This window comes from Dermacentor albipictus, chromosome 5, assembly GCF_038994185.2.
Source record: "Dermacentor albipictus isolate Rhodes 1998 colony chromosome 5, USDA_Dalb.pri_finalv2, whole genome shotgun sequence".
Lineage (NCBI taxonomy): Eukaryota > Metazoa > Arthropoda > Arachnida > Ixodida > Ixodidae > Dermacentor > Dermacentor albipictus.
The window spans coordinates 33,593,543-33,620,855 of record NC_091825.1 but is presented as its reverse complement, the minus strand read 5'-3'; the positions used below and the strand labels follow the sequence as shown (position 1 = coordinate 33,620,855).

The 27,313-nt window shown below is 44.9% G+C and overlaps 1 protein-coding gene across 10 annotated transcripts in view; it reads left to right on the top strand.

Annotated features, from left to right (window-relative positions):
• Positions 1-27,313, top strand: part of LOC135908105 (uncharacterized) — a 126,598-nt gene that overhangs the window by 78,971 nt on the left and 20,314 nt on the right. For 8 of the 10 annotated variants that reach the window (XM_065439856.1, XM_065439860.1, XM_070539539.1 and 5 more), the window contains 3 exons: positions 7,665-7,802; positions 17,111-17,400; positions 25,428-25,604. In XM_065439856.1, the coding sequence (XP_065295928.1) occupies positions 7,665-7,802; positions 17,111-17,400; positions 25,428-25,604 (605 nt within the window). The remainder of the gene's footprint in view (positions 1-7,664; positions 7,803-17,110; positions 17,401-25,427; positions 25,605-27,313) is intronic. The other 2 variants (XM_070539540.1, XM_065439863.1) reach the window with 2 other exon arrangements.

Below are 27,313 nucleotides of genomic sequence, written 5' to 3'. Positions count from 1 at the left end.
TAAGTGAGTGAAATGACTTTATTGGCGGTCCGGCGAGGGCGCGAACTTGTTACGCACGCAACAAGCTATTGGAAAACATTGTCTTTGGTCTCACAAGGTTTCTTGAAAGATCCTAACATACTATCCGCTTTTTAGCGCGCTGACAGAAAAGGACTCTCTACTGTGACTATACTAGTAACAACCGTGCATGAACTTTCTCAAATACTTGATTTATCCGGAAAAATTGATGTACTCTTTTTACGCTATAGCAAAGAATTTTGTGGGGTTCCCAGTGGAAAGTTGCTACATAAGTTAGAAAAAAAATGTACTTCCTTTTGTCACAATATAGTAGATTTGAGCTCATCTGAAAGGGAAAGAACAGTTTGGTGAAGTTAGAAATTGTAGTTGTGGGGCCCGTCAGGACAGCTCAGCAGCTGCAGAAGGCGGTGTGTTAGGCATATTGCGATTTTTAATCTATGTTAATTATTCATTCATGTTATTGCTACTACTGTGCCCATTCGGTTATACGTGAATGACTGTGTTATCTTCATGGAAATTGTGTCCTATGGTGATGATAATGTGTTGCAAAGATGCCTTGTAGTAATCACTGACAGTTGTTGGAATTGGAGAATAGAGCTCACTGCGGAAAACTGCTTTTAGGCGAAGGAAGAAAAAAAATCTACCAGCATATTTTCTTACCACCTTCGAAACTGAACTATCCCCGAAGGCGAAAAATATAAATATCTTGGCGTTGTCCATAAAACCCTTATCCATGATACTCCTACCCATAAACTGACATAGTCAACACATATCTCGAATATTTGCTAAGATGCATTAAAGAAACTGTGGTTCGTAACGAAGAAGCTTAAACACTCGCCTATGAGAACAAAATAATTACCCTACAATGCAATAGTGAGATCTGAATTAAAATATGTTTTTGAAGTCTGACACCCACGTACTAAAAAGGACATTACCGAACTAGAGCGACTCCCCAAAGCAGCTGTGAGATTTATACACAGAAAACATGCTAGGAAACATTCGCCGTCCTCATCAATGTCGCAAACAGAATGCAGACGCTTCAAACACGCAGGGAAATTAACTGCCTTCTACTACTACACAATACTCTTTCTGAAAAACACAGGACGCCACCCACTTCTGTATGTCCGCCTACTACAAGAGGAACACTACAAAATCACGAATATTTGCTTGCGCTAATTTTCGCTAGAACATACGCTTACAACTGCGCCTTTTTCCTTTCAACGGTGAGCGAGTGGACTTCACTTCCCATTGGTCTATTTGTGCCAAATGATTTAACGGCCGCATTGGCAACGTATCTTTGTGAATTTTAGCGATGTCGATGTGTGATCCATGCATCTCTTTATGCACTATGTTCATATAATAGAACATTATTTATACTTCTCTGTAGTTTCGTTTTACTTACTGAAAAGCCCCTCCTCTTTGGGCCGAACTATTGGTCTGCAGTATTACTAAATGAATAAAATAAATAATGACATGGGGCGTATTTCGCACTTCGCCAAATGCAGAAAATTTCATTCAGTTGAAAGACATTGCTGGCACATCGCCATGCAAAGAGGGAAAGCCGGGCGAGGTTCCTCTGGGGCATAAATTCGTACACACAGGCGGCGAAAGTATGGAATGGCTTAAGAAAGCCGAAAGGGCAACAAGTCCATCCCTTGCCTTTGGTGAAGACCAAGGGAATACCTGACAAGATTGGGCACGCTGTCTTGGTGATCCCTTTGAGCATGTGCGAAGCTCAATGCATTATTTACATCATCATCATCATTCTCATCAGCGTGGTTACGCCCACTACAGGGCAACGGCCTCTCCCATACTTATCCAACTACCCCGGTCATGTAATAATTGTGGCCATGTTGTCCCTGCAAACGTCTTAATCTCATCCGCCCACCTAGCTTTCTGCCGCCCCCTGCTACGCTTCCCTTCCCTTGGAATCCAGCCCGTAACCCTTAATGACCATCGGTTATCTTGCCTGCTCATTACATGTCCTGCAGATGCCCTTTTTTTCTTTGTTTCAACTGAGATGTCGTTAACTCGCATCCGTTCCCTTGCGCAATCTGATATTTTCTTATCCCCTAACATTACACCCATCATTCTTCTTTCCATAGCTCGTTGTGCCGTCCTCAATTTAAGTAGAACCCTTATCGTAAGCCTCCAGGTTTCTGCCCCGTACGTGAGTGCTGGTAAGACACAGCTGCTATACACTTTTCCCTTGAGGCATAATGGCAACCTGCTGTTCATGATCTGAGAATGCCTGCCAAACGCACCCCAGCTAATTCTTATTCTTCTGAATATTTCAGTCTCATGAACCGGATCCGCGGTCACTATCTGTTCTAAGTAGATGTATTCCTTTACTACTCCCAGTGCATTTCTGCCAATAGTAAGCTGCAACTGTTTTCCGAGCAGAGTAACTGTTTTCCGAGTGTCCTAAGGAGATGTATTCCCTTACCATTTTCAGTGTCTCACTACTATCGTAAACTGTTGTTCCCTTCCCAGACTGTTAAACATTACTTAATGTTCTGCAGATTAATTTTTAGACCCACCCTTCTGCTTTACCTCTCCAGGTCAGTGAGCATTCACTGCAATTGGTCCCCTGAGTTACTAAGCAAGGCAACATCATTAGCGAATCGCAAGTTATTAAAGTATTCTCCATTAACTCTTATCCCCAATTATTCCCAATCGAGGTCTCGGAATACCTTCTGTAAACACGCTGTGATCCTTAGAGAGATCGCATCTCCCTGCCTGACGCCTTTCTTTATTGGGATTTTGTTGCTTTCTGTATCGAGGACTACGGCTACCATGGAGCCGCTATAGATATCAGTCAGTATTTTTACATGCCACTCTTCTGCACCCTGATTGCGTAATGCCTCCATGACTGCTGAGGTTCCGACTGAATCGAGCGCTTTCTCCTAATCAATAAAAGCTGTATGTAAGGGTTGGTTATATTCCAAGCATTTCTCTATCACCTGATTATTTGTGTGAATACGGTCTATTGTTGAGTAGCCTTTGCGGAATCCTGCCTGGTTCTTTGGTTGACAGAATTGCATGGTGTTCCTGATTCTATTTGCAGTTATCTTAGTAAATACTTTGTAGGCAACTCACAGTAAGCTGATCGGTCTATAATTTTTCAAGTCTTTGGCATCCCCTTTCTTATGAATTAGGATTACGTTAGCGTTCTTTCAAGATTCCGGTACGCTCGAAGTCATGAGGCATTGCGTATACAGGGTGGTCACTTTTTCTAGAACAATCTGCCCACCATCCTTCAACAAATCTACTGTTACCTGATCCACCCCAGCTGCCTTCCCCATTTGCATAGCTCCCAAGGCTTTCGTTACTTCTTCCCGCGTTACTTGTGAGATTTCAAATTCATCTAGACTATTCTCTCTTCGATTATCGTCGTGGGTGCCTCTTGTACTGTATAAATCTCCATAGAACTGCTCAGCCACTTGAAATATCTCATCCATATTAGTAATGATATTGCCGGATTTGTCTTCTAACGCATACATATGATTCTTGCCTTTTCCTAGGTTCTTCTTCACTGCTTTTAGGATTCCTCCTTTCCTGAGAGCATGTTCAATTCTATTCATATTATACTTCCTTATGTCAGCTGTCTTACGCTTGTTGATTAACTTCGAAAGTTCTGCCAGTTCTATTCTAGCTGTAGGGTTAGAGGCTTTCATACATTGGCGTTTCTTGATCAGATGTTTCGTCTCCTGCGATAGCTTACTGGTATCCTGTCTAACGGAGTTACCACCGACTTCTATTGCACACTCATTAATGATGCCTACAAGACTGTCGTTCATTGCTTCAACACTAAGGTCCTCTTCCTGATTTAAAGACGCATACCTGTTCTGTAGCTTGATCTGGAATTCCTCTATTTTCCCTTTTACCGCTAACTCATTGATCGGCTTATTATGCACCAGTTTCTTCCGTTCCCTCCTCAAGTCTAAGCTAATTCGAGTTCTTACCATCGTAGGTCACTGCAGTGCACCTTGCCGAGCACGTCCACGTCTTGTATGATGCCAGGATTAGCACAGAGTATCAAGTCTATTTCATTTCTAGTCTCGCCATTCGGACTCCTCCACGTCCACTTTCGGCTATCCCACTTGCGGAAGAAAAGCTATACGTTATCCACATACTATTCCGTTCTGCAAACTCTACTAATAACTCTCTCCTGCTATTCCTAGAGCCTATGCCATATTCCCCTACTGACTTGCCTACCGTGGCATTGAAGTCGCGCCCATCATTAAAGTGTAGTTTGTTTTGACTTTACCCATCGCCGATTTCACGTCTTCATAAAAGCTTTCGACTTCCTGGTCCTCATGACTGGACGTAGGGGCGTAGACCTGTACGACCTTCAATTTGTATCTCTTAAGTTTCACAAGAATTTTGGTATGTTACCAGCTATATCCTTATTAATCAGTTATCCGACTCCTAGTTCTCGTCTCTCCGCTAAGCTCCGGTAGCACAGGACGTGCCCACTTTTTAGCACTGTTTATGCTTCTTTTGTGCTCCTAACTTCACTGAGCCCTGTTATATCCAATTTACGACCATCAAATTCCTCCAATAGCACTGCTAGGCTCGCCTCAGTAGATAACGTTCTAGCGTTAAACGTTGCCAGGTTCAGATTCCATTATCCCATTAGATTCCATTATTTACAATCTTTGCTTAAATACAAGTAGAGTAATGCAAGCCAGCCGTACCTAAGTGCCAACAGAACGAACCGTGTGTACTGTATTTGAGTATTGCCGAGTTGAGAGTTGCCTGGATCGCACGCAAGAGCTCTGCACCGGGACCCGACAACCATTTATGGCATAATTAAGAATGCTCACATTGATGCACGTCTGACACTAATCAAGCTTTTCACTACTATTTGGGCTGCCGTATAATTTCCATCCACATGGAATAAAACAATTTCGGTCTCTGTTTTTAACCAGGGTTAAATACTCTCCCTCGGTGGCAAGATACCACCCGATAGCTCTCGCAATTTGACTTTTTAAGATCTTTCAAAAAAGTCAGTATTCGGCGACTCATACATTTTCTTGAACTGAACATAATGCTTGAACCCTATCAGTGTGGCTTCACAAGGGCGGTCCAGGACTGATTAGCTTATGCGCGTTGAGGGAAACATCTGTGACGCATATTTGCATAAGCAGTTTCTTCTTATCAATATTCCTCGATATGGAGAAGGCGTACGACGCAACGAGGTGTTACGGAATAAGGTGAGACTTGAGCTAATCGAAATATATTTTTCTGATGCTACCTCCCACGTCAAAATCGGCATTGTATTGTCACGTCCATTTGTGCAGGAAGGTGGCGTACCCAAAAGAAGCACCTCGTTCATCGTTTTTGTTGGCCACACTCCATGCTTCATTACCATCGCCAATATCTTATGGCGTCTACGTGGTCGACATACAAATAGACTTCAAATCCTATAAGCTCGTCGTGTGCGAGAGACCGTTGCAGCGGGGTTTTAAAAAGGTGTCTAAGTGGTCAGAAAAAACTTAATTTAAAGCTAAGCCCACAAACGTGGTTGTGTTCTTTTTAGAAGAGAGGCCTTGTTCCAGACCCTTGCGTCGAACTGTGTGGATAACAAATACCTATCGAGAGAGAGAACAAACATCAAGGTATTAATTTTATTTGACTCTAGGCTTACTTTCATTCCACAAATAAAATACCTGAAAAAAATGTCTAAAAACAATGAATTTACTCAAAATCCCAAACAACATGGGGTAGCGGCAGGAAGTAATTATAGAATACTTACAAGAGCCTCATGCCATAGCGAATGGGTTCTGGTGCCATGGTACATCTCTCTGCTGCCCCGAATGTGCTAACCATGCTAGGTCGCGTCCACCATCAGGGAATCAGCAAACACCACTGGCGCTTTCATATCAAGCCCTGTTGAAAGCGTATACGTAAAATCGAATGAGTGGTCACTCCATCTGCAGAGGTAATACATCAGCTTCCCATATTTCCTCGAAGTGCACTCTAATCTTGAGCATTCATGTTCTAATACCATTAATGAATTGACGTTCGCTACACTTTACTGTAATCGTCTCTCCGTAAGACAGCCTTTCTCACTGCGTATGAGGAAGGTTAGCGACGAAATCGAGACACGGCTTAATGCCTTCAACCAAGCTGATTCCTCCTTGGGAGGGGCAGGTGGCAGAATGTCATACAGCTCTTCTACAAGTTACAAAACACGCACCTGAGCTGGCAATCAGATTACATTTCCTATAACTCAAGCCTGAGCACACATGCACAGAGTTTTACGCAGACGCTTCTAAGTCGCATACCGGGGTATCTTATGCAGCCGTCAGTCAATCCTTCTGAGAATCTGGTGCACTGCACCTGGAAACGAGCGTCTTTACGGCTGAGGCCTATTTCTATTGTGGGCTATGGAGCATGTAAGGAAATCAGAACTTCAAAATCAATAATATATACAGACTCCCTAAGCGCTATGAAAGCCTTGAAATACAACAATGCCATAGTTATCGAGCTCTATTCCGCTTTGGGCAGACCTTATTCATTTAACCAGCAAGTCATTACATGCTGGGTGCGAGGCCATAGAGTCATCGAGGGTAATGTGCTAGTCGACCAAATGGCCACGTCAATTACACGGCGTTCTGTTAATGCTAGAGCTGCCCACCCTGAAACAGATTTGAAGCCTTTCTTGCGAAACTGTAAAGCCCCTGGCAACGCTTGTGGGAAGCTGAAACAAATAATAAGCTTCACTTGACTAAGCCACAGGTAGGTTTCTAGCCCTCCGCAACGAAAATAAAGCGAACTGGTGTCCTTTTATGTCGTTTCAAAATAATACACAAATATGGCACCCATCAGTTTTTTGCTTACTGGTGTGAACCACTAACCTGTGCCAGATGTGGTGAACAGCTGACCGCCCTCCACGTCGTCCTGGACTATCGGGAAGAGGAAACACACAGAGAAAGAAATATTTTCATCTAGCATGTCGTGATCATGTCCCTCTTCTTTTTATGTTTCTTGTTGAAGAACCGTTTTAAAGCACCATAGCAGTTTTAGGTTTTTTGAGTGACGTTGTAATACATGTTTTCAGCCCAAGCAATTCATGGCACATCCCCTCGCCAGAGGATCCTGCTGCAGTCGTAGTTTCCTGCATAGCACGCGCCTCCAGGCTCTTGGGCAACAAGGGCTCTGTCAAAGCAGTAGTCCGTCCTACAAATTCTTAGCGCTGATATATTTAGTATATGTATTATCCTTTTAGAATGCATCTTTCATGTTCATCGTATGCATCATTAGTCATTGCCATTATGTTCTTACATGTACATATTACGCTCTTTAGAGCGACTGTTTTAAAGCGCTTTTACATCCACATCATATCTACCTCTCGCAGTTCACTATTACATTGCCAACTGATTAACACTAGACTGGCGCTCTTTGGCCATACTTGACCCTTGCACCATGAAACCTCGCATATCATTATCATGTCGTCTGTCCTCTGCAATCAATCATAAATATTTCGGTGAGTGTTATAAACGATGCTGACTGTTCGTCGTAGAACATTTTAGCCAGTGAGAATTGCTTCTCTGTCGTATTTTATTTTGTTTTCATGGACCTGCGAATGGTGCGCGCCATACTGCATGTAAGTGACCAGTCTGCGGTATTTTAAACAGAGCGCCCTCTTGTGGTGTGCGTGGTCCGCGCTCAGCTTCGCCAACCAATGTCACTCCCGAGCGGTATTTGCAAGTTCATGATATTCGCGGACGTCCGAGTGCCGAGAGAGTCCGAGGAGTTTGTGGCCGTCTCCAACCGTAAGCTCCTCCTTCTGTTCCCTATAATAATAATTATTTGTTTACTTTACAGGTGCGTGCGCTTATTTGCAAAATATCAACATACCTTTCGCGGTAGTTCAGCGGATGGCGTTGTGCTGCTGAGCACGAGGTCGCAGGTTCGATATCGGTCACGACGGCGCATTTTCCGAAGTGGACGAACTGGAAAAACTTTTGTGCGCTGTGCGTTGGGGGCGCGTAAAAGAGCCCCAGTTAGGTCAATTTATACTTGAGCCCCCATTACGGCATACCTCATAATTAGATTGTGGTTCACGTAGGGGGAAGAGGGCCCTAGTGATTAGTGGGAACAAGCTGGATACTGAATAATTTAGTAAGTGCGTGTTAAGATGCTAAATGCGCCGAAAGAATCCATCTTACGATGAACCCTGATATTAATGCGATGTGCAGAATACCAATATAGCGCCACACCGTATTGCTATCTCTGAACCGCGTCATGTAGGAGGCGTGTATAGGGGGAGCTTCCTTTGCCGCACATGCCTCTAGCAACGCTGCAACATCTAGCAGTGCTGCTGCGAAACCCGTGGGTGGCGTGCACTTGAATATATATTAAGACAGGGTAGTCTAAAGATGTGACACGTAGGTTCGTTCCCACCCCACGGTGAAAGATTTTCTCAGCTTTTTTGTTTATTGAACAGCTCAACATAAGAAGCGGCACATACCCTCAGACCCAAGGTCACAGACACTCATTGAAGAGCCGCATGTACCCACTAACCCAAGTTGCTTTTCAATAGGCCCACTGAAGGGTGGCACAGACTATGTGGCACATATTCAGTGACGCAAGCTACCGTGAAAGATATTCAGTCGCCACTGGCACATGCCTAGTGGCGCATGCCGAATTTGTCGCTTGCTGGGCCGAATCAAAGGCACTGCCCACGGCCTCCTCAAGGACAGCGACCTGACGCTTTACCAAGCTGCACCATAAATGCCATATGTATGTGCCGGTTCTCAATGAACATTTCACCAACTTGGACAACCTATTATCGGGCACTGGGTGCACGGCGAGCGAGTGAACAATTCGCAGCGTTCGCAAGCGCCGGCGCGCCACGCGTCTTGCCTAGGATCCCATGCGCGGACTTCTCGGCAGCACCACTTGATGGCGCCCTGTGTATAAGAAAAGGCGCGAGAGGAACCTGGCTGCCTCTCGATACATATCTCAGTATTCGCATGGGCCACGCACCATGCATTTTTGAGTCCACGCTTATACTTCGCAGCGGCGCGGTAAGATGGCGCAAGTGTTCAAAAGGAAGCGCTTGGTAGGAATATCGCTGCAGTACACGCCTCAGATTAGAACTTGAGACTGACTCCAACCAAATAACTGAATTTTATTAGCCCGACGTTTCGGAGCCCATTCGGCTCCTTCTTCAGGGGGTTGTTCTTCGGCGGGTGGCGGTGTGCCGCTTTTAAAGCATCTTTTTTGAAGAAAGGAGGGGGGGAACGGTAGGTGGGGAGACACTTCACAGACGGAAAGGTGGGGGGAACAAAAGGAAAGGGGGGTGTGTTGTTGAGCGCTTCCATGGTGCTGGGATGACCGGTGCTGGGAGGAGTGCTCGCGAGGGTGCCCTTGATGGGGGGCGAGGGGGGGAGGGGAGGTTACAGGGTAGCGCCGACGTTCTGTGTTGGTGAAACAAGCGGGAGTCTATCTGGCTGTGCGTCCTTTTCTTCTTTTCGTCAGGTCGCCAAGGCCATGGACATACACCGAGGGTAGGTTGCCCTTCACGCGGTTTATGTTATTCCCCGTATTCTGAATGTGCCATGACTCCAGTAGTAGTCTCTTTCGCCAGTTCGTTTCTGTTTGAAGGATTTCAGTTTCCTTGAAAGCAATTTTGTGGTCGGCGTCTTCAGAGTGTTCAGCGACGGCGCTGCGAATACGGTTGAATGTCCTGACGTCGTTCTCGTGCTGTCTGATCCTTTCTTTTAGATTTTTGGTTTCCCCGATGTACGACGCCGGACAGTCGGCACAACTGATTTTGTAGACGACGCCTTGAGCTTTTTCTTTAGGTGGACGATCTTTTGGTTTAGGGAGGAGGATATTGAAAGTGTTTATTGGTTTGTGCGCCACTTTGAGGCCTTCTTTTTTTAATATTCGGCTGAGCGCTTCGCTGGTACCTCTGATGTACGGGATGGAAACTCGCTTCTGGGGTTGGGGAGAAGTCGACGGCTGAAGGTCCCGCATTTTGCTTCTTCTTTTTTGTTGTCTGGTTGTTTTTCGAATGAAGTCATCTGTGTAGCCATTGCTCTTAAGTTCGTTGAGAACCGTTCTCTTTTCTTTCTTTAGATCCGATTCCGATGAGGAATGAGTTTCGGCTCGTTTGAATAAAGAATTTACAACAGATGCCTTGTGGTTTGCCGGATGGTCGGATTGGAAATGAAGATAGCTGCCTGTGTGGTTTGGTTTTCGGTAGACTGAAAATTTTAAAATGCCGTCTTTTCGTGTAACTTGTACATCTAAGAATGGGAGTGATCCGTTCTGTTCGCGCTCATATGTGAACTGTATATCCGGGTCTATGGAGTTTAAATGTTTCTGCAAGTTTTCGACTTGGCTCGTCTTCACGATGCAAAAACAATCATCCACGTACCTGAGGAAGACTTTTGGTTTCGAGGAAAAGGTATTTAAAGCTCTCTCCTCGATGCTCTCCATAGTCAAGTTAGCCATGGCAACGGAAATTGAGGCCCCCATAGGAGTTCCTTTAACCTGTTTGTACTAGCTGCCTCGGAAGGTGAAATAGGTATTGGACAGGCACAGTTCGAGAAGGCGGCAGATCTCGTCTACACTCAAAGGGGTTCTCTCACTGAGCATATCGTCACGTTCCAGTGCATCTCTAGTTGCGGAAACAGCCAACTTAATGGGTACTCTTGTGAACAGAGAGATTACATCAAAAGAGACCAGACATTCATCATCTTCGATACGGACTTTTGATGTGAGTTTGATGAAATTCTCGGAGTCGCGCACGTGCGATGCTGTCCTTCCAGTGAGTGGTGATATGATCTGATGCAAGTAAGTGGATAGTGATCGTAGTGGGGAACACGAAAAGTCTACGATTGGTCGTAAGGGGATTCCGGGTTTATGGAGTTTTGGCAAGCCGTAGAAAGCTGGGGCGGATCCGTTCCTACAGATTAATTTTAGGTGGAGATTTCGAGAATTTGGGTGGTTGCGGAATATTTCAATCAGCGTCTTGTTCAGCACCGACTGGGTTCTCGTAGTGGGGTCCTTCTTTAGTCTCTCGTAATCTTGGCTGTCGAGTAGGGGGGACGCCTTATCCTCGTAGTCCTTTATGTTCAAAACAACGGTTGAGGACTACGAGGATAAGGCGTCCCCCCTACTCGACAGCCAAGATTACGAGAGACTAAAGAAGGACCCCACTACGAGAACCCAGTCGGTGCTGAACAAGACGCTGATTGAAATATTCCGCAACCACCCAAATTCTCGAAATCTCCACCTAAAATTAATCTGTAGGAACGGATCCGCCCCAGCTTTCTACGGCTTGCCAAAACTCCATAAACCCGGAATCCCCTTACGACCAATCGTAGACTTTTCGTGTTCCCCACTACGATCACTAGCCACTTACTTGCATCAGATCATATCACCACTCACCGGAAGGACAGCATCGCACGTGCGCGACTCCAAGAATTTCATCAAACTCACATCAAAAGTCCGTATCGAAAATGATGAATGTCTGGTCTCTTTTGATGTAATCTCTCTGTTCACAAGAGTACCCATTAAGTTGGCTGTTTCCGCAACTAGAGATGCACTGGAACGTGACGATATGCTCAGTGAGAGAACCCCTTTGAGTGTAGACGAGATCTGCCGCCTTCTCGAACTGTGCCTGTCCTATACCTATTTCACCTTCCGAGGCAGCTACTACAAACAGGTTAAAGGAACTCCTATGGGGGCCTCAATTTCCGTTGCCATGGCTTACTTGACTATGGAGAGCATCGAGGAGAGAGCTTTAAATACCTTTTCCCCGAAACCAAAAGTCTTCCTCAGGTACGTGGATGATTGTTTTTGCATCGTGAAGACGAGCCAAGTCGAAAACTTGCAGAAACACTTAAACTCCATAGACCCGGATATACAGTTCACATATGAGCGCGAACAGAACGGATCACTCCCATTCTTAGATGTACAAGTTACACGAAAAGACGGCATTTTAAAATTTTCAGTCTACCGAAAACCAACCCACACAGGCCGCTATCTTCATTTCAAATCCGACCATCCGGCAAACCACAAGGCATCTGTTGTAAATTCTTTATTCAAACGAGCCGAAACTCATTCCTCATCGGAATCGGATCTAAAGAAAGAAAAGAGAACGGTTCTCAACGAACTTAAGAGGAATGGCTACACAGATGACTTCATTCGAAAACAACCAGACAACAAAAAAGAAGAAGCAAAATGCGGGACCTTCAGCCGTCGACTTCTCCCCAACCCCAGAAGCGAGTGTCCATCCCGTACATCAGAGGTACCAGCGAAGCGCTCAGCCGAATATTAAAAAAAGAAGGCCTCAAAGTGGCGCACAAACCAATAAACACTTTCAATATCCTCCTCCCTAAACCAAAAGATCGTCCACCTAAAGAAAAAGCTCAAGGCGTCGTCTACAAAATCAGTTGTGCCGACTGTCCGGCGTCGTACATCGGGGAAACCAAAAATCTAAAAGAAAGGATCAGACAGCACGAGAACGACGTCAGGACATTCAACCGTATTCGCAGCGCCGTCGCTGAACACTCTGAACACGCCGACCACAAAATTGCTTTCAAGGAAACTGAAATCCTTCAAACAGAAACGAACTGGCGAAAGAGACTACTACTGGAGTCATGGCACATTCAGAATACGGGGAATAACATAAACCGCGTGAAGGGCAACCTACCCTCGGTGTATGTCCATGGCCTTGGCGACCTGACGAAAAGAAGAAAAGGACGCACAGCCAGATAGACTCCCGCTTGTTTCACCAACACAGAACGTCGGCGCGACCCTGTAACCTCCCCTCCCCCCCCCCCCCCGCCCCCCATCGAGGGCACCCTCGCGAGCACTCCCCCCAGCACTGATCATCCCAGCACCATGGAAGAGCTCAACAACACACCCCCCTTTCCTTTTGTTCCCCCCACCTTTCTGTCTGTGAAGTGTCTCCCCACCTCCCGTTCCCACCCCTCCTTTCTTCAAAAAAGATGCTTTAAAACGGCACACCGCCACCCCCCGAAGAACAACCCCCTGAAGAAGGAGCCGAATGGGCTCCGAAACGTCGGGCTAATAAAATTCAGTTATTTGGTTGGAGTCAGTCTCAAGTTCTAATCAATTTCCCAACCAGACAGGCAATTCTGTCGAAATGTTTAGCTTCACGCCTCAGATTTAATGCGTTTCGATGGTGTCAATAGAGACGTTTAGCTTGTACGCTATTCCGGTAAACGGGAGCGGTTTGGGCGGATTACCGGATGGTCGGGGCGTAAACGTGAGCGGTGAAGCCGCCTGGTATTGTAGAGCTCAACCAGACAAACGCATAGCTAAAACTGCAGTAACTCACCATATCCTGCTTCGCCACTCGTGCAAATTTTTGGCAGCGGCGTAATTGTGAACACGATTACGCCACTGTCGGAAATTTACGCCAGCAGCTAAGCAGAATACAGTAATTAGCTCTGTGTTTGTGTGGTTGAGCTTTGCGCCACCAGCTGGCGCCACCGATCGGGCCGCTCACCTTGACGCCCCCGCTAAACCGGAGAACCGCCCGCGCTTGCCCGGATACCGGACTCACTAAAGGTCTCTAATCTGTTGTGCCGCTATATTGATCAAATGTTCCCGACGTGTTACCGTCGACAGTCATTGTGAAATTAAGTCTAACGAATTATTTTATGAGAGAAACATACCTACCATTGTGACTTCATCAGTAGAGCATTGGGAAGACAGTGCTTCGATCTAACCATCCGTCACGCTACATTTTAAAGCATTATAGCCAACCTTAGTTCACTTTGGAAGTAACCAATAGCTAACTATAGGCGCTCTAAAAGTACGCGAGGGGCGTCACAGTGTGCACGAAACCGCATGTTTGAGAGAAGTTCGAGATGTCGGTACGTCGGGTTCTTAAGTTGAATGTCGCGTTGAGTCCGCAAACTTGCCCTGACGCACAAGGCTGTTGGGAAATCACTATCATGACTCTATAAGTACGCTATCACTTAATAGGGGGATATCAGTGTTCTGTTTGGCGATAGTTGTTCTTTGTCGCATATGAGGAACATTAACGATAGTTCATGCTTCGAGGATGTCTCTTTAGAGGCTTTTTGCATCAGCTATCAATTCTTGTGAAATAATAACGTCTAAGGTGAGGCGGCAGAATTTGAGAAGTCATAGTGTGCTACGGCACATATTTGGAAGGGACTTGGTGGACGAAAATAAAATATCTATTCGACGAAGCGCTTTAAAACTGAATTAGGAAAGTTCAATTATACGTCCCCATTACTGGCAGAATTTACTAGCGCAAACTGCAGCCACGAAGTTTACCCCACTGCACTATTTATTACAGCTGGTGCTACAATACGCGAAACTTCTTGTGCGTACATTAATTGCATTTTCCGTACAGTGAATCTAGTGCAATGACGTAACGTACGTCGAACATGCAGTAAGATTCTGACGTTGAATCAAGGCGACTGCAATAGTAGAAACAAATACCTAGGTTGCCACGGCAACCCGTAGTCACCATGCGCTATACGATCTTTCTTTTTTTACACCACTAAGGAGGAAATAGGTGGGCCGATTGTTTTCTTATGCTAACTTTCAAGCCTATATTCGAGCATGGCAACATGCCAATTAGTAGCAATATCAGACGGGAACATATACCGCAGATTGAATTTACATTCCCTGCGTTTCTAGAACAGCTCCGTACCTTTATGCGAAAGCTATGTACCCCTACAAAGAACAGACTAGATTTTCACTGTCTGGCGGGCTGATAGCTTCTGTCGGTCGCGACCCAGCCGTGGTTTCGCATGGCGCCAGATGGCCAGCTCAGCCAATAATGACAGCAGTAGTCACAGGAGGTCGTAGGATCTCATTTGGCTATCATTTGCGGCATTTTGTCGACTTTTCACTTTAAACTTGAAGGCTAACTGCAACATTTTGTACCGGGTAATCAACAGAGGGTGTTTCACTGAACTCGTGCCAAGCCCTAGTAGATTACGGCAGAAACCACCTCGAGAGGAATGTAGACGGTAACGCGTTAGCATAGAATCAATATAAAGGCACCAAACGTATTTCCACCGTCGAAACGAGTTACGTATGAGGCGTGTACTCCAGCAAGGCTCCTCTTTACGGCTTCCTTAAAGCTATAACCGCCATCGAGTGCCGCTGCCACGCATCCTGCGCACGGCCTCCAAAAAGCATGACGCGCTAGTGCTTGCGAACGCCAGCACACGCGTTCTGCGGTAACCGCGCTTGTCTCTCGCGCTTCTTTCTGGACACGCTGCGCCATGTAGGAGCACAGCCGAGAAGTCCGCACGTGCCAAACTAGACAAGAAGCATGGCTTGCCTGTGCCATCAAATGCTCAGAATCGTTACCTGGCTTGCAGCACACTGAGTGGCAACTACTCAGTGAACCGAGTTAGCGAGAAAATAATGAAAGAGCGGTACATACCCAGAGTTTGTTTCTTTAAAGGGCCCCTGAAACGGTTCGGACAAATTTTGTAGACGCGTAGGGTACAGCTTAAGTAGAACATTCGCACCACAATTTAAGTTAAGCGCTACGTATTAATGGAGCTACAAGCGATTAGAAGTTACCCTCCTCCCCAGCCATGCTTTTCCTCCTCAACTCGTTCGCCGAGCGAGCGGGGCTAAGCTCCGCCTTTAGTGGTCCTGCGTCACGATGCGACGTCACATCGTCCACTTCCGGTTGTTTGAAGCCCGCCCCCGCCCGCGCGAATCCTCTCCGCTAGCCGCTTGGCCGTCGACCCCAAGCGAGAGCTATCGAAGCAGCGTGCGTTGCGAGCATTCTGTCGTAGCTCCGAACGTGTCTGGTATTCCGGTAACCACAGGCAAGCTGGTCATTTCGGCGAATGACTGGAGGCATAAACTGAAGTTGATGAAGGAACTTTGGCGTAGACGTACGTGAGCGGCCTGATCGGTCTGCACGGTCCAGACACTTGTTGGCGCAGCGCTTAACCGGCCAAACAAAGCGCTAATATTGCTCTAACCAAGTGTTAAACATTTTAAACATTGATAAAAACAACGTGTTGATGATTACACTCCTGCGAGAAATACGCACCAGCAGGAAAGAAGAATACGCTTCGTTGCTGCTACTGCGTATGGTTGAGCTCCATGCCACCAGGTGGCTGCACCGTGCAGGCATTCACATTTTCCCTTCTGCTCATCTCATGGCTCATCCCGTTACGGCACAGTCAAGCGGCCAGACCCTGTCCCCATGCGCTTGCGTTTGCCCTAATACCGGACTCGCGAAACGCTATTGCGTTAGTATTCTTCCGGTGTAAAGGGACGGCCACAAACGCGGAAGTCCTTGCGCCGATCGGATAGCGGCAGCCCGATGCGCAGCAGCCAGTTCGCTCGTACGCTGCCTTGCAGAGGGACACGATGTCGCAGCTTGACATATTGCCAGTCGCTACGTTTGCAGTCCACAAGGCAACGAAGTCGAATCATAGTGCTCGCGAAAAGACTGAGACCGACTCTCACCGCAGAGCTCTTGTCAAAATGGAGTACGTTGTAACACAAGCAGACGACACTTGCTCTGTGCCGGAACTGCTTAAGTGTACTGAAAAATTGTTCTTGTGCATTCGCTTTATGTTACTTTCTTTTCATAAAAACAAATTAACTAACATTCCAACTATTACAAAGATCGTTTGTTTACCATAAAGTTGGAAAAATTATCGATCACGCGCCCTGGTCGGCCAATCAGATAGCTCGCCCCACTGACGTAATATGGGTGATTTCGGTCATATGGGTAGGGGCGGCTTAAAATTCCGCCGAGCAGTGCGCTGCGATTGGCAGCGATGTGCATTTTTAATGCCTTATAATAAATTACACGCTCTACGCAGAGCACTTAGATGTGTCAATTAATGATCAGAAGGACCTACTCTAACGCCTCAGTACGTTTGTAGAAAATCGTCAAAAGCGTTCAGGGTCCCTTTAAGAAAGACTGCATCAGATTACTATTGCTGAGTAAAAAGTCACTGGCAACGTAAGCATTCGAACCAATGCTTCAAGAATGACATAAACGTTCAATATTTTATGCCACTGTAGTCTTTCAAAAGAAATTCACTAATACTTGTCATACGCTCCTCACCAGAACCAACAACACGGCCAGATTCACGTCGATATCCTGTCCAATGGCTTCTTGCAGAAGCTGCGTTCAGCGTCTTTCTAAAGATGGCTGCCGTTGCCTCGTCCACCGATTATCTACTCTCCCTGGACGCCGACGGAGATTTCTATGACAGCCTCGATGTGCGAAAACATGCAGTGGCCATCATAGGCCGCTATCTGACGAAGAACATTCGTCGCTATGGCTTTGCTCGACACCGGATGGCCAGTTCGGCCAATGACAGCAGCAAGTTGTGGAAGCACCACAGGATGCTTTTCGTGAGTACGCTCATACATGCCTCCTTCGATGATTTTAGTGTGTAAAACACTCATAGAGGTTCATAAAAGTACTCGTTGAAGCTGTGGTGCTAGTAACTATGGCAGCTGGAAGCAGGGGGTTCAGTTAGCACAGAAAGGATGGTTTGTGCATGGATTTGTCTAAATTTCGTCATTCTAGCTTCATCTGACTTATTTCACAAACTGATATTTCGGAACAAAGTACTGCGTCAGATAAAAATAAATAAACATTATTTAATTATTCGATGGCACGATATGAACACAGGAACTCTAATACAGAAGCCTGGTATGGAAAGCGTCACGTCATGCGCACATGAACAGATCAGCAGCGATGATGCGTGTTCCCGAAGTCTTACTGAAAAACAAAGTATGCATTGCTTTGAAATTTAGGTCAATGAATGCAGATAAAGCGTAATTAATGGAGTCCCAAGGTCGCGCGCAGCACAAGCACGAAGATCAGACAAATTCATGTTGTCATCATCATCATTAGCGTAGTAGGTCCAGTGCAGAACGAAGGCATCTCCCAGCAATCACTGATTACCCCTGTCTTCAAACAAATGATGCCAACTTGCATCTGCAAACTTACCGATTTCATCACCCCAACGAATTTGATCCATCATCGACATATGCTTCCCTTCCCTTGGCACCTGTTCTGTAACCCTAATTATCCAGAGTTTATCCACCCCACGCATAACGTGGCCTACCCATTTCCATTTCTTTCTCTTGATGCCCACTAGAATATCGGCTATCCCCGTTTGCTCTCTGATCGGCACGGCTCTGTTCCTCTTTCATAAAGTTACGCCTATCATTTCTCTTTCCTTTTCTCTTTGGGCGGTCCTTTACTCGAGCTTCTTTGTTAGCCTCTGTGTTTCTGCCTCATTTGTAAGCAGCGGTAGAGCGCAATGATTTTGCATTCTTATTTTCAATGACAGTGGTAAGCTCCGTGTTGGGATTCGGTAATGCCAGACGTAAGCACGCAAACCAATTTTTATTCTTCGTAATTGTTTTCATGATTTAGTAAGTAATTCACCTATAGGTATAGGAGTTGCTATGCCAGCTGCAGAGACCGACTGGCGATCATGAATTTTTGTTCCTTGCCTGACTATTCAACATTGCATTTGTCCTCTGTGTAATAATCCTCAACCCCGCATTCCTAAACTTTCTAGGTTAAGGTCCTCAAGTATTTGTTGCAATGCACCAGTGTTGACGAGCAGGACAACGTCATCGGCAAACGGAAGATGCTGATATATTTTCCCTTGACCTTCACTCTTTAGCCTTCCCAGTCTGAGAGCTTCAATACTTCTAAGCATGCAAGGAATAGAATTAGGGAGATTCCCTGTCCATGCCTTATCATTTTTTATAGGTAATTTTCTACTTTCGTTCTGCATAATCATGGTAGCAGTGGAATCTTTGTATTTTCCAAGGTACCCACGTATGCCTTATGTACCCCTTGATATTATGCATCGCCTCTCTGATTGCTAGTTTCCCTGCTGAACAAAATGCATTTTCATTATTTATCACAGCTATATAGACTTGTTGATTGTACTTCTCACATTTCTCAATTACCTGAGTTATAATGAAGATGTCATCCATTGTAAACTGTCCTTCCTGAACACAGCCTGCTCTCTTGCTTGACTAACGTTGAGTGCTGCCCTCATTCTATTCGAAATTATTTTGGCATACATTTAATGCAATACTGAAAACAACCTAATGATTGTATATTCCTGAAATTTCTGAAGAGAGACAGAATAAACTTTATTCAAAAGAATTGAATGCTCTAACGTCTTCGTTTTTATGAATTACTATGTTGTTGTCACTGTTCCAGTTCTCTGCTACACATGAAGTTTGAAGTCGTGAGACATTGCGCACAGAGTACGCAAGCTGTTCAAACACGATATAACCTCCGTTTTTCATTCCATTTTCTTTTGGCAGGCGCTATTCATCAAGCTCACGGTGGCTGAACGATCGCATTGCCAGAGTTCCCTCTAGTAATTATTGAAGGAGACTCAGTGAAACATCTGGCCAACACGATCAGTTTGCTTGGCCTTGAATTTTATCCCCATTCGTCATATAGAGGCCGGCTTTGTAACGATACTCTTCATTTTACATTTTTATGTCCTATGGCATTGTCTGGCATGATGCTAGCTCTTCTTATCACCAGTGTAAATATCTTCTCTATCCCCACTGGCTGTGACGAGTCATAAGAGATAATATGCGCTGAACGAAAATCCTTTTTTCTCCTAGGATTTCGCAGTTCATTTTCCCAAGCCCACTGTTTAAGTGACATCCAGAATGGTTGCGCTGGCCGATGGAAAACTGCAGCTATATTCAAATAAGTCCTACAGTACAAGCTATCGCCTATTGAGTAATACGTAATACCATTCCGTCTGACACTACTCTCGAAAACGCACGGATGTTTGCAGCAAAGCCTACAACTCGCAGTATTTTTTAAAGAGAGAACGTTGACACAAAAGACAAATGCACAAGATACGATACATATTTCCTCTGAACGGCTCCATAGCATTTTTTGAAACTGCGAAGCACCCTACCGATTTCATAGTTCAAGTATTTCATGCCCGTCCCTGGTCCAGTACCTGCGCGAGTAGTCGAGCAAGCCGTTCACCACGTTTATGGGCCTCCAGATAGAGCGCGCACGGAGCACAACCGACGGCCATGTCAGCGGACGGGTTGCTGAAGTGGCTGCGTAAGTTGTCCTAAGACCACGGATCAGGCCTGAAAGTGGCTCCTTTTTCTTAATTACGGGGATGCTATTTGTATGAGTAGAAGTGTTGAAAAATTATCCTTGTTGTGGAAAAAATTGGTTCGTGGATAGTGGATAGGCGGTGATGTCTGGCGATAATTTCAAATAGCGTATGAGGCGAAATTCGACACCTAGTTTAGGTGTCGTCGAAATACGGGCAATAAATCTGATAGATATGCTCGAGAAAGTTACTTCGCTGAAAATGTAGCAGTGATTCTTCATGGTCCCAAATACCCGGTGTGTTCTAATTACAGAATCTTAAAAAATGCTGGGCTTCGCCAAATAATTACCGTGCAGTAATTAGAATTTTTAAGCTGGTGTGCTTGCATATTTAGTCTGTTTGGCGCAATTTCAGAGAACGTTGGCTGTCAGTAATACCGGGGCTGCAGCTGAAGATATCAAACGCATTATTACCGAATAGTCTTTCAGAAGCCAGTGCAAACAATGCTCTCCTCATGCTATGCCCTCACCAATCACTTGTTTTTACTTAGGACTAGGTTCAAGAATGAGCAAAGGCAGACAAAACTTAAAGAACATGTGATAGTGTCACAGTAGGGATGATTAAGCTGGTTCGCTAAAACTAGTCCATTCTATTTAGAGGTACGTCCACTTTTTTTTTCTAAGTATTGTTTTGTAAGTTAGTAATTGCTGCTACTACAATCCCTTTAAAAAAGAAAGGGTGTGAAGGTCAATGCCATAATTAGTGAAATAGACCTAGCGTACCGGCTCTATGCTATAAACGTTTTTTACAAATGAAGGTTTACTGATTCCAGGCGGTAAGAGGAGGTAGCTTCTAATGTATACGGCGTATGCTTTTATTATTTGAGTATAAATCAGGTATGCGCGACACAGCTCTCGGCCTAGGAAACAACTGCTGTAGAAATACTGTATGAAGTTTCTACGCTAAATAAAAAACAAATAAATGCATTTCTCTTGCATTGTTGTAAGTATCTTTTAGGATGTGTTTAACTTCATTTGCTTCATATGGAGCGCAAACTTCATGCGAGTGCGGTTTCGCTGTTTGGTGATTGCAAGACCCAGTATCCCCTCGACGACGTGCATTTCGTGTCTACCAATGGCCACGGACGCTTCGATGCATTCAGCGTAATTAACAGATAAACGCCTACGAATTTGTGTTATTAGCTTTTCTTGATCTTGGCTGGCTCTTCGCTCATAGTCACAGTATAGCTAAAACTCAAGGGTGCATTTGATGCTCTCGTCATTTCCGCTGCGACAGCGTCATCATGCCAACGCCGGCTCTCATCGCTTCTAAGTCACACACACTTGCGTCGCCACTTCCTCGCCTTCAATCGAACCATATAAGCAGAGAACACCTTGCAGCCTAGTTATTATGGCTCCTACTCACGTCCCTACCTGGAAAAGGGTGTCGCGTGCTTTAAGACTGGACTGTAAGGCAACTATGCCGGTCCCCATTTCAGGCAGCGTTTAGTTCCTGACGAAGGCTTTTTGATAGTGGTGTTGTTGCTGCATATATTGTGGAGGCCATGGCAAGTAATAATGGAGAAGCTATCACTGAGAGGACGATGGCGTGATTTCTCAACGCATTTCGGTGGCGACTAGATAACGGACTCTTAAAATATTCTGTAGTCGAATACTCAGTCCGCAATGCAGCAGTCGTTGCCTGCGCGGATTTCAATAAAACAGTCATTATCAATATTTTGCAGGCTGTGCGGTGTCTATAATATGGGTCACAAGAGTTTCTTCAACATTGCGCCGCTTTGGTTGATTGACTGGCGTGTTGTTGTAGTCAATGTAGTGATATCATACATTTCAGCTTTTGAAATAAATACTGTTCTTAAACGCTGCCAAGCGTTATGGGTGTAATGCACCAGGAGTGCAAAATTTTGTCCGCTTTTCTGGAAGAATTACAACTGCTACCGAGATGAAACTGCGCACAAATCCCGGACACCTATGGCAAATGTGTATGCGTAGTCAAATGCGCATGAACCAAATACCGCCTGTACAATACGTTTCTTTAGCAACTGTTCGAAAGCGCCATTAGAACAGTCGCCAGCTATGTTTTCCAATGTGCCATAGAGCCTCTCCGTGACACCAAGCTTATATTTAGTAGAAGTGGGGCCCGTCATAAACGTAAATTGTAACGAAGCTCTAACGTGTTTAGCCTCATTAAGAGCTTTCAAAATAACTGGTAAACCCTGGCGGTTTTTGTTATTTTCATGTGTTTTGCCAGGTTCCCGGTAACTCTTTGCACTGGCCTCGGTGAGCCAAACGAGGCACCTTGTTTTTATTTGTGGAGTGTAAGGGCCCGTTTGTCGGTGATGTGAAGGCAAAGTTCCGAATGTGCGCGTGAGCTAGTTGCCACGTCTACAAGATAGTACTTATGCGAGCATTCCGGAGCACCAATACAATATCGTAATACAATACAATCTTTATTGTGCATCAACAAAAACAAAATACAGATAGCAGCCCTGCGAAAACCTCCGAGTGTTTTAAAGAACGCTGCAAAATATATAACGTTGTCATCGCAGAAATACTAACGACACAAAGATCAAATTCAGTGAAAGTAGGGCAACTCGAATTAAATCTCTGTGTGAACCTAAATGTATGTGGTTAAAATACAGCATTTCTCGAATGTTGCTTTAGCAATTGCTAAAAAGCGTTTACTCGCCATTTTGTTACATGTTTACCAGTGTCCCGGGAGAAATATACGGCACACAAGGCTTATGTTTGGTTGCAATGGAGGGCAAATGAAGTGTACTGTAGGGCGAAAGACGTGCGTAATTGTTATATTGAGATCGAACCTATAGCAAGAGTGGTCAAGTATGACTTAAATGATATTCAACATATTTTTCTGTGTTACAAGAACTCAAAGATATCGCAGAAGGAATTGTAGATACATAATGTTGTAGTTTTTTAAGATGTAATGGTGTGTTTATGTGGAGGCTGCACTTGCAAACGATTTCATTTCTTAGACTGAGCCAAGAAAACCAAATAATAAAGATCTTAGGTTTCTTTGTGTTTCCCTGCAATTTGCCATTATATTGTGTGCGACTGTCGACATTTTGCGTATAAACATTATTTCGGGCACATTCAGTTACATTCCTCTCTTTGTTCATTTACAAGATCGGTGGACTTCCTTATCATAGTAGTTCACACCATCCTCCCTCTTGGTGCATCCTCCGCCAACCATTGTCAAGTGGACGCCCTATGCTCCTGGAGTGGTGATTTATTTACCGACAAGCATCGTATTCCTCTGGTAGGCGAGCACTGCACCATTTCCCATGATATATCGAAGTGAGAGGTGGAAATATATATATATATATATATATATATATATATATATATATATATATATATATATATATAGAGAGAGAGAGAGAGGAAGGCAGCAGCGTACCAAATGTATTGCTTTCAGTTTCATATGTGTTTCTCATATTACTGAGGCGCTTAACAAAAGTGTGTGCCTGATTTGAACAATGCTCATCTCTTAACAAAGCAGAATTGGGAAATGGGGTTAATTTTTTATGCGACAGCGTCCAATAGGACATTCGGCGAAAAAGCTTGCGTTTGTAATAGCTAAACGGTACCTCGGTTCCCATTGGCTGTGATGGCACGGCACGACCTCCCCTCGACAAAGCAGATCGGGTGGCAGCAACACCTGCTTCAGCAACGCGCCAGGTGTGGCGTGAGGGGAGACAGCATCGCCGCGACCACACGCCACCATCGCTCTCACTCTCGCAAGCTTGTGTTATCCACGCGTTCCTTGCCTGCGCAAGCGCTAACTGCGCCTCGGTAACGTCAAATCAAAACGCCCAAGTATACCTGCGCACTCACTTGCGCATGAATAGTTCGTAACTCGAAGAACCGCTCAGATTCGTTCAATTTGAGTTTATTGAGTATAACTTGTTACTGAGCGAGGTGGTTGAAATGTAATGAATACATTGCTGCGCTAATAGAAAAATCGACATAGGAAGAAAAGTAGGAAATCATAGGTCGAGCACAGGATTTTTTTTCTCGTCTAGAGCGATTACAATGACGTTTTTATCAGTTGTATCTCGTTGTCAAACAGAAAAATAGTCGTATCACTGATGCAGTTCATGCCTGTCTCTTTTATGTGATGTGCCTCCAAAAGTCCCCTTTCTTACGCCTCACCGCTCCTGCCAATTATCTTAATCTCACTCAGTAGTGGTTAACATCTGCCTGCCAAGCAAACCATGCTATGCGCACGTAAGTGCACATTACCTTTGTTCATTATAGACAATTCATGCTTCCGTGTCCGGTAACTAAGGCGTCTTCCCGTTTGGTCCACGTAGGACTCCCTACATTTAGGCGGCATCTCGTCTATAACGCCCATCACACATTTCACGTAAGGTCTAGTGTAGTTTTTTCTGGCATCCTGACTTTTTGTCAACGCAGCTTATGCACGTACACAGTCCAGCCAACTTGCGTGGCCCCGAGAAAACGGCAGACACACCAAACCTATGAGCGACTTTGTTCAAATTGTGGGAAAGTTGGTGGACGTATGGCGCCACTGCGGGTTTGCGTTCCTTTTCGTCAGGCCTAGGCATATGCTTTTTTTTTTCCTTCACTTTCTGGAGCAATGCTTTGAGACCAGCCCTATACGAATGAGCTCGCGTAGCCGGCTGCGTGTAGCCTCCCCATTTGCTTATGAAAACTAGCCTGCATCGCGTGACGGCACGACTTCATGAGAGCAGAGTCAAGGCCAAGAGTGGCTATTGCTATTTTAACTAACTTCTGAATGTGCCAAATCGTATGGCAGCAGCTCCTTTTGGGCGCGTGGGCTATATAGTGCCAGCAGACGTGGTTTTTGCCAAAAGCTAGACATACAGAAACTGAAGAGTACCATGGGAAGGAATTTCATGTCTAAATAGCATTCCCTTGTCTTGTAGCCTAAAATCACCTAAGACCTAAAAAAAAACAGCGTTGGACCTCTCGTTTTCCAACTTTTTTTTCTGTCTTTATGCTGCTGTTAGCGCAACAGTGTATTTATATGAAAATATTGATTTCGCTTTCACAACTCATAAGAAGTGCTTAGGTGTCTTTGGATTTTTAAAACTTTGTATATTCTTCGTTCTGAATTTGTAGCAAAATTTTTTGGTAAGCTAAAGCGGTCTCACATTTATGTGTGCTAAATTATAAGGTGTGGTATTGTAGGTTATCCGTTTTGCTATAGCGTTCATCTTTTGCATCGTAACACCGTTGCACATTACGAGATGACTAATTGAGGCTGCCTTATTTTGTGCAGGGACAAGCAACCAGCATCGTGAACGCCTTCAAGCGCTATCACAAGGTACAGGTGCCTTTGCCCCTGTCACTGTCCTTTGGCGTCTTACAATATGACGTCAAGAGAGACCACAGCAACGAAAGTCCGCGTCCAAGCGGACTTAACTGTTCCACCACGACCCTCCAGCCATTCACTACGGTAAGAAATATTTTTGGGGAAAAAGACACTTCATTCGCAACCTCTGGATGTGCGAAAATGATGGAGTGTATGCATGCAATACAGTCTCCGAAGCTTCGCTTTTCTTTTACATCAAGCCACATAAAAAAGTTTAGAACAAGTCAGTGTAATTTAGGCATGCAATTCTTTCACTATGCAATAGCACTGGGCAAATTAGAAGGAGCAGAGCGAAACCATGATGTCATCAGCAACTATAATGAAACTGACATAGCTACGTTAGCAAAAAGAACTTCGGGAATAAGCAGTTCTACGTGCTTATTCGTTGGGTCTGGGCTTCGGATTACTTAAAATAGGCAAGGACGCCACATTTTACACTGTAGTTTGTAATTGTAGAGAAGTCTGTGTTTATTTGTCACCAATTCTTGACTATACCATTATTCAGATGTGTGCTTCATATGAATGACATGCAAGGCCTAGCATTCCCAGGTATTGTCATTCAAATGATACTGTCACTGCCATGTGACAATATCATCTTTTATGTATTGAAATTATCATATATCATTCTTTTAAATCTTTAGAACGAGGTATTGCTTGTAATAATACCATTTTGTAATTACATTTAAAGGTATTAAAATAGTTTAAGACAACGGGAATGACCTTGATGTAGAATAATTTGAACTCTCAGAATCGTTCACCGCAAGATTGTGATGGCGCAACAGAACTTGGAGCATATCTTGCAGCAATATTACAGACAAAATGAGGAGATTAGTGCGGCTCCCCCAAATTCCGAAAATCACAGGCCCTAAAAAGCCCATTACCGTCTAGATGCTGTTGATCTGTTCATCAATAGAAGCGCAAGAAACAAAAGGCGATGTATTTAGGAAAGAAAAACGCGCTGTTTTGAATAGACAGTGCAGTTTTGTGTACGTGTGTCTACACTTTATTATGCTTGCTTGCTTTGTTCATCTCGCAATGAACGTATTTCGCATCGTGCTATGGTATGAAGGCGCATAATTTTAATGAAAGCTCAATCAGGAAAAGTATTTTCACAGCGTTTCATCAAGGAGTGACAATGTAACAAAGCCAGTGGCTTAGTGGTAATGATTTATTCGTGAAGGGCTAGTGGCTTTATCTTTGACATTATCTCAAACATTGTGGCTGAAACAAGGACATCAGTAAGCGTCTGTCCTGCGGTGCATGTTCTAGTGCGATTACATTTATACGGACGGATACGTGGTGGTGGTGGTGGTGGTGGTGGTGGTGGTGTTGAAGCAGGCGGGGTTAACCTGGCATACATAGCCGGCAATTGTTCCGCCTGATCCTCCTTCGAGTTGAGATCAGGGGTGTGTCACCAGGTGTCGATGAGCGCCGTGTCCCACAGGAAGGCTATCAGCAGTCGTTGCGCTCTCTTCCTGAATACCGCGGGCCCTCCGGGGTAAACAACGTCTTCAAAGGTCCTGTGCGTAAGACCGCTCTTTTGTGGGTTGTCGACCATCGCTTTTCTTTCTGTGTCAAACTGCGTGCGCGGGCTGCACATGCGCGTTGATTGCGGGACAGCACTACTACACCGGTGGCTGTGCCGACGCCGCAAATGCGCTCCGAGCGTCCGTATAAATATCATCGCACTAAAACATGCACCACAGGACAGGCGCTTACTGGTGTCTTTGTTTCAGCCCCAATGTTTCAGATAATGTCAAAGATGAAGCCACTAGCCCTTCACGAATAAATCA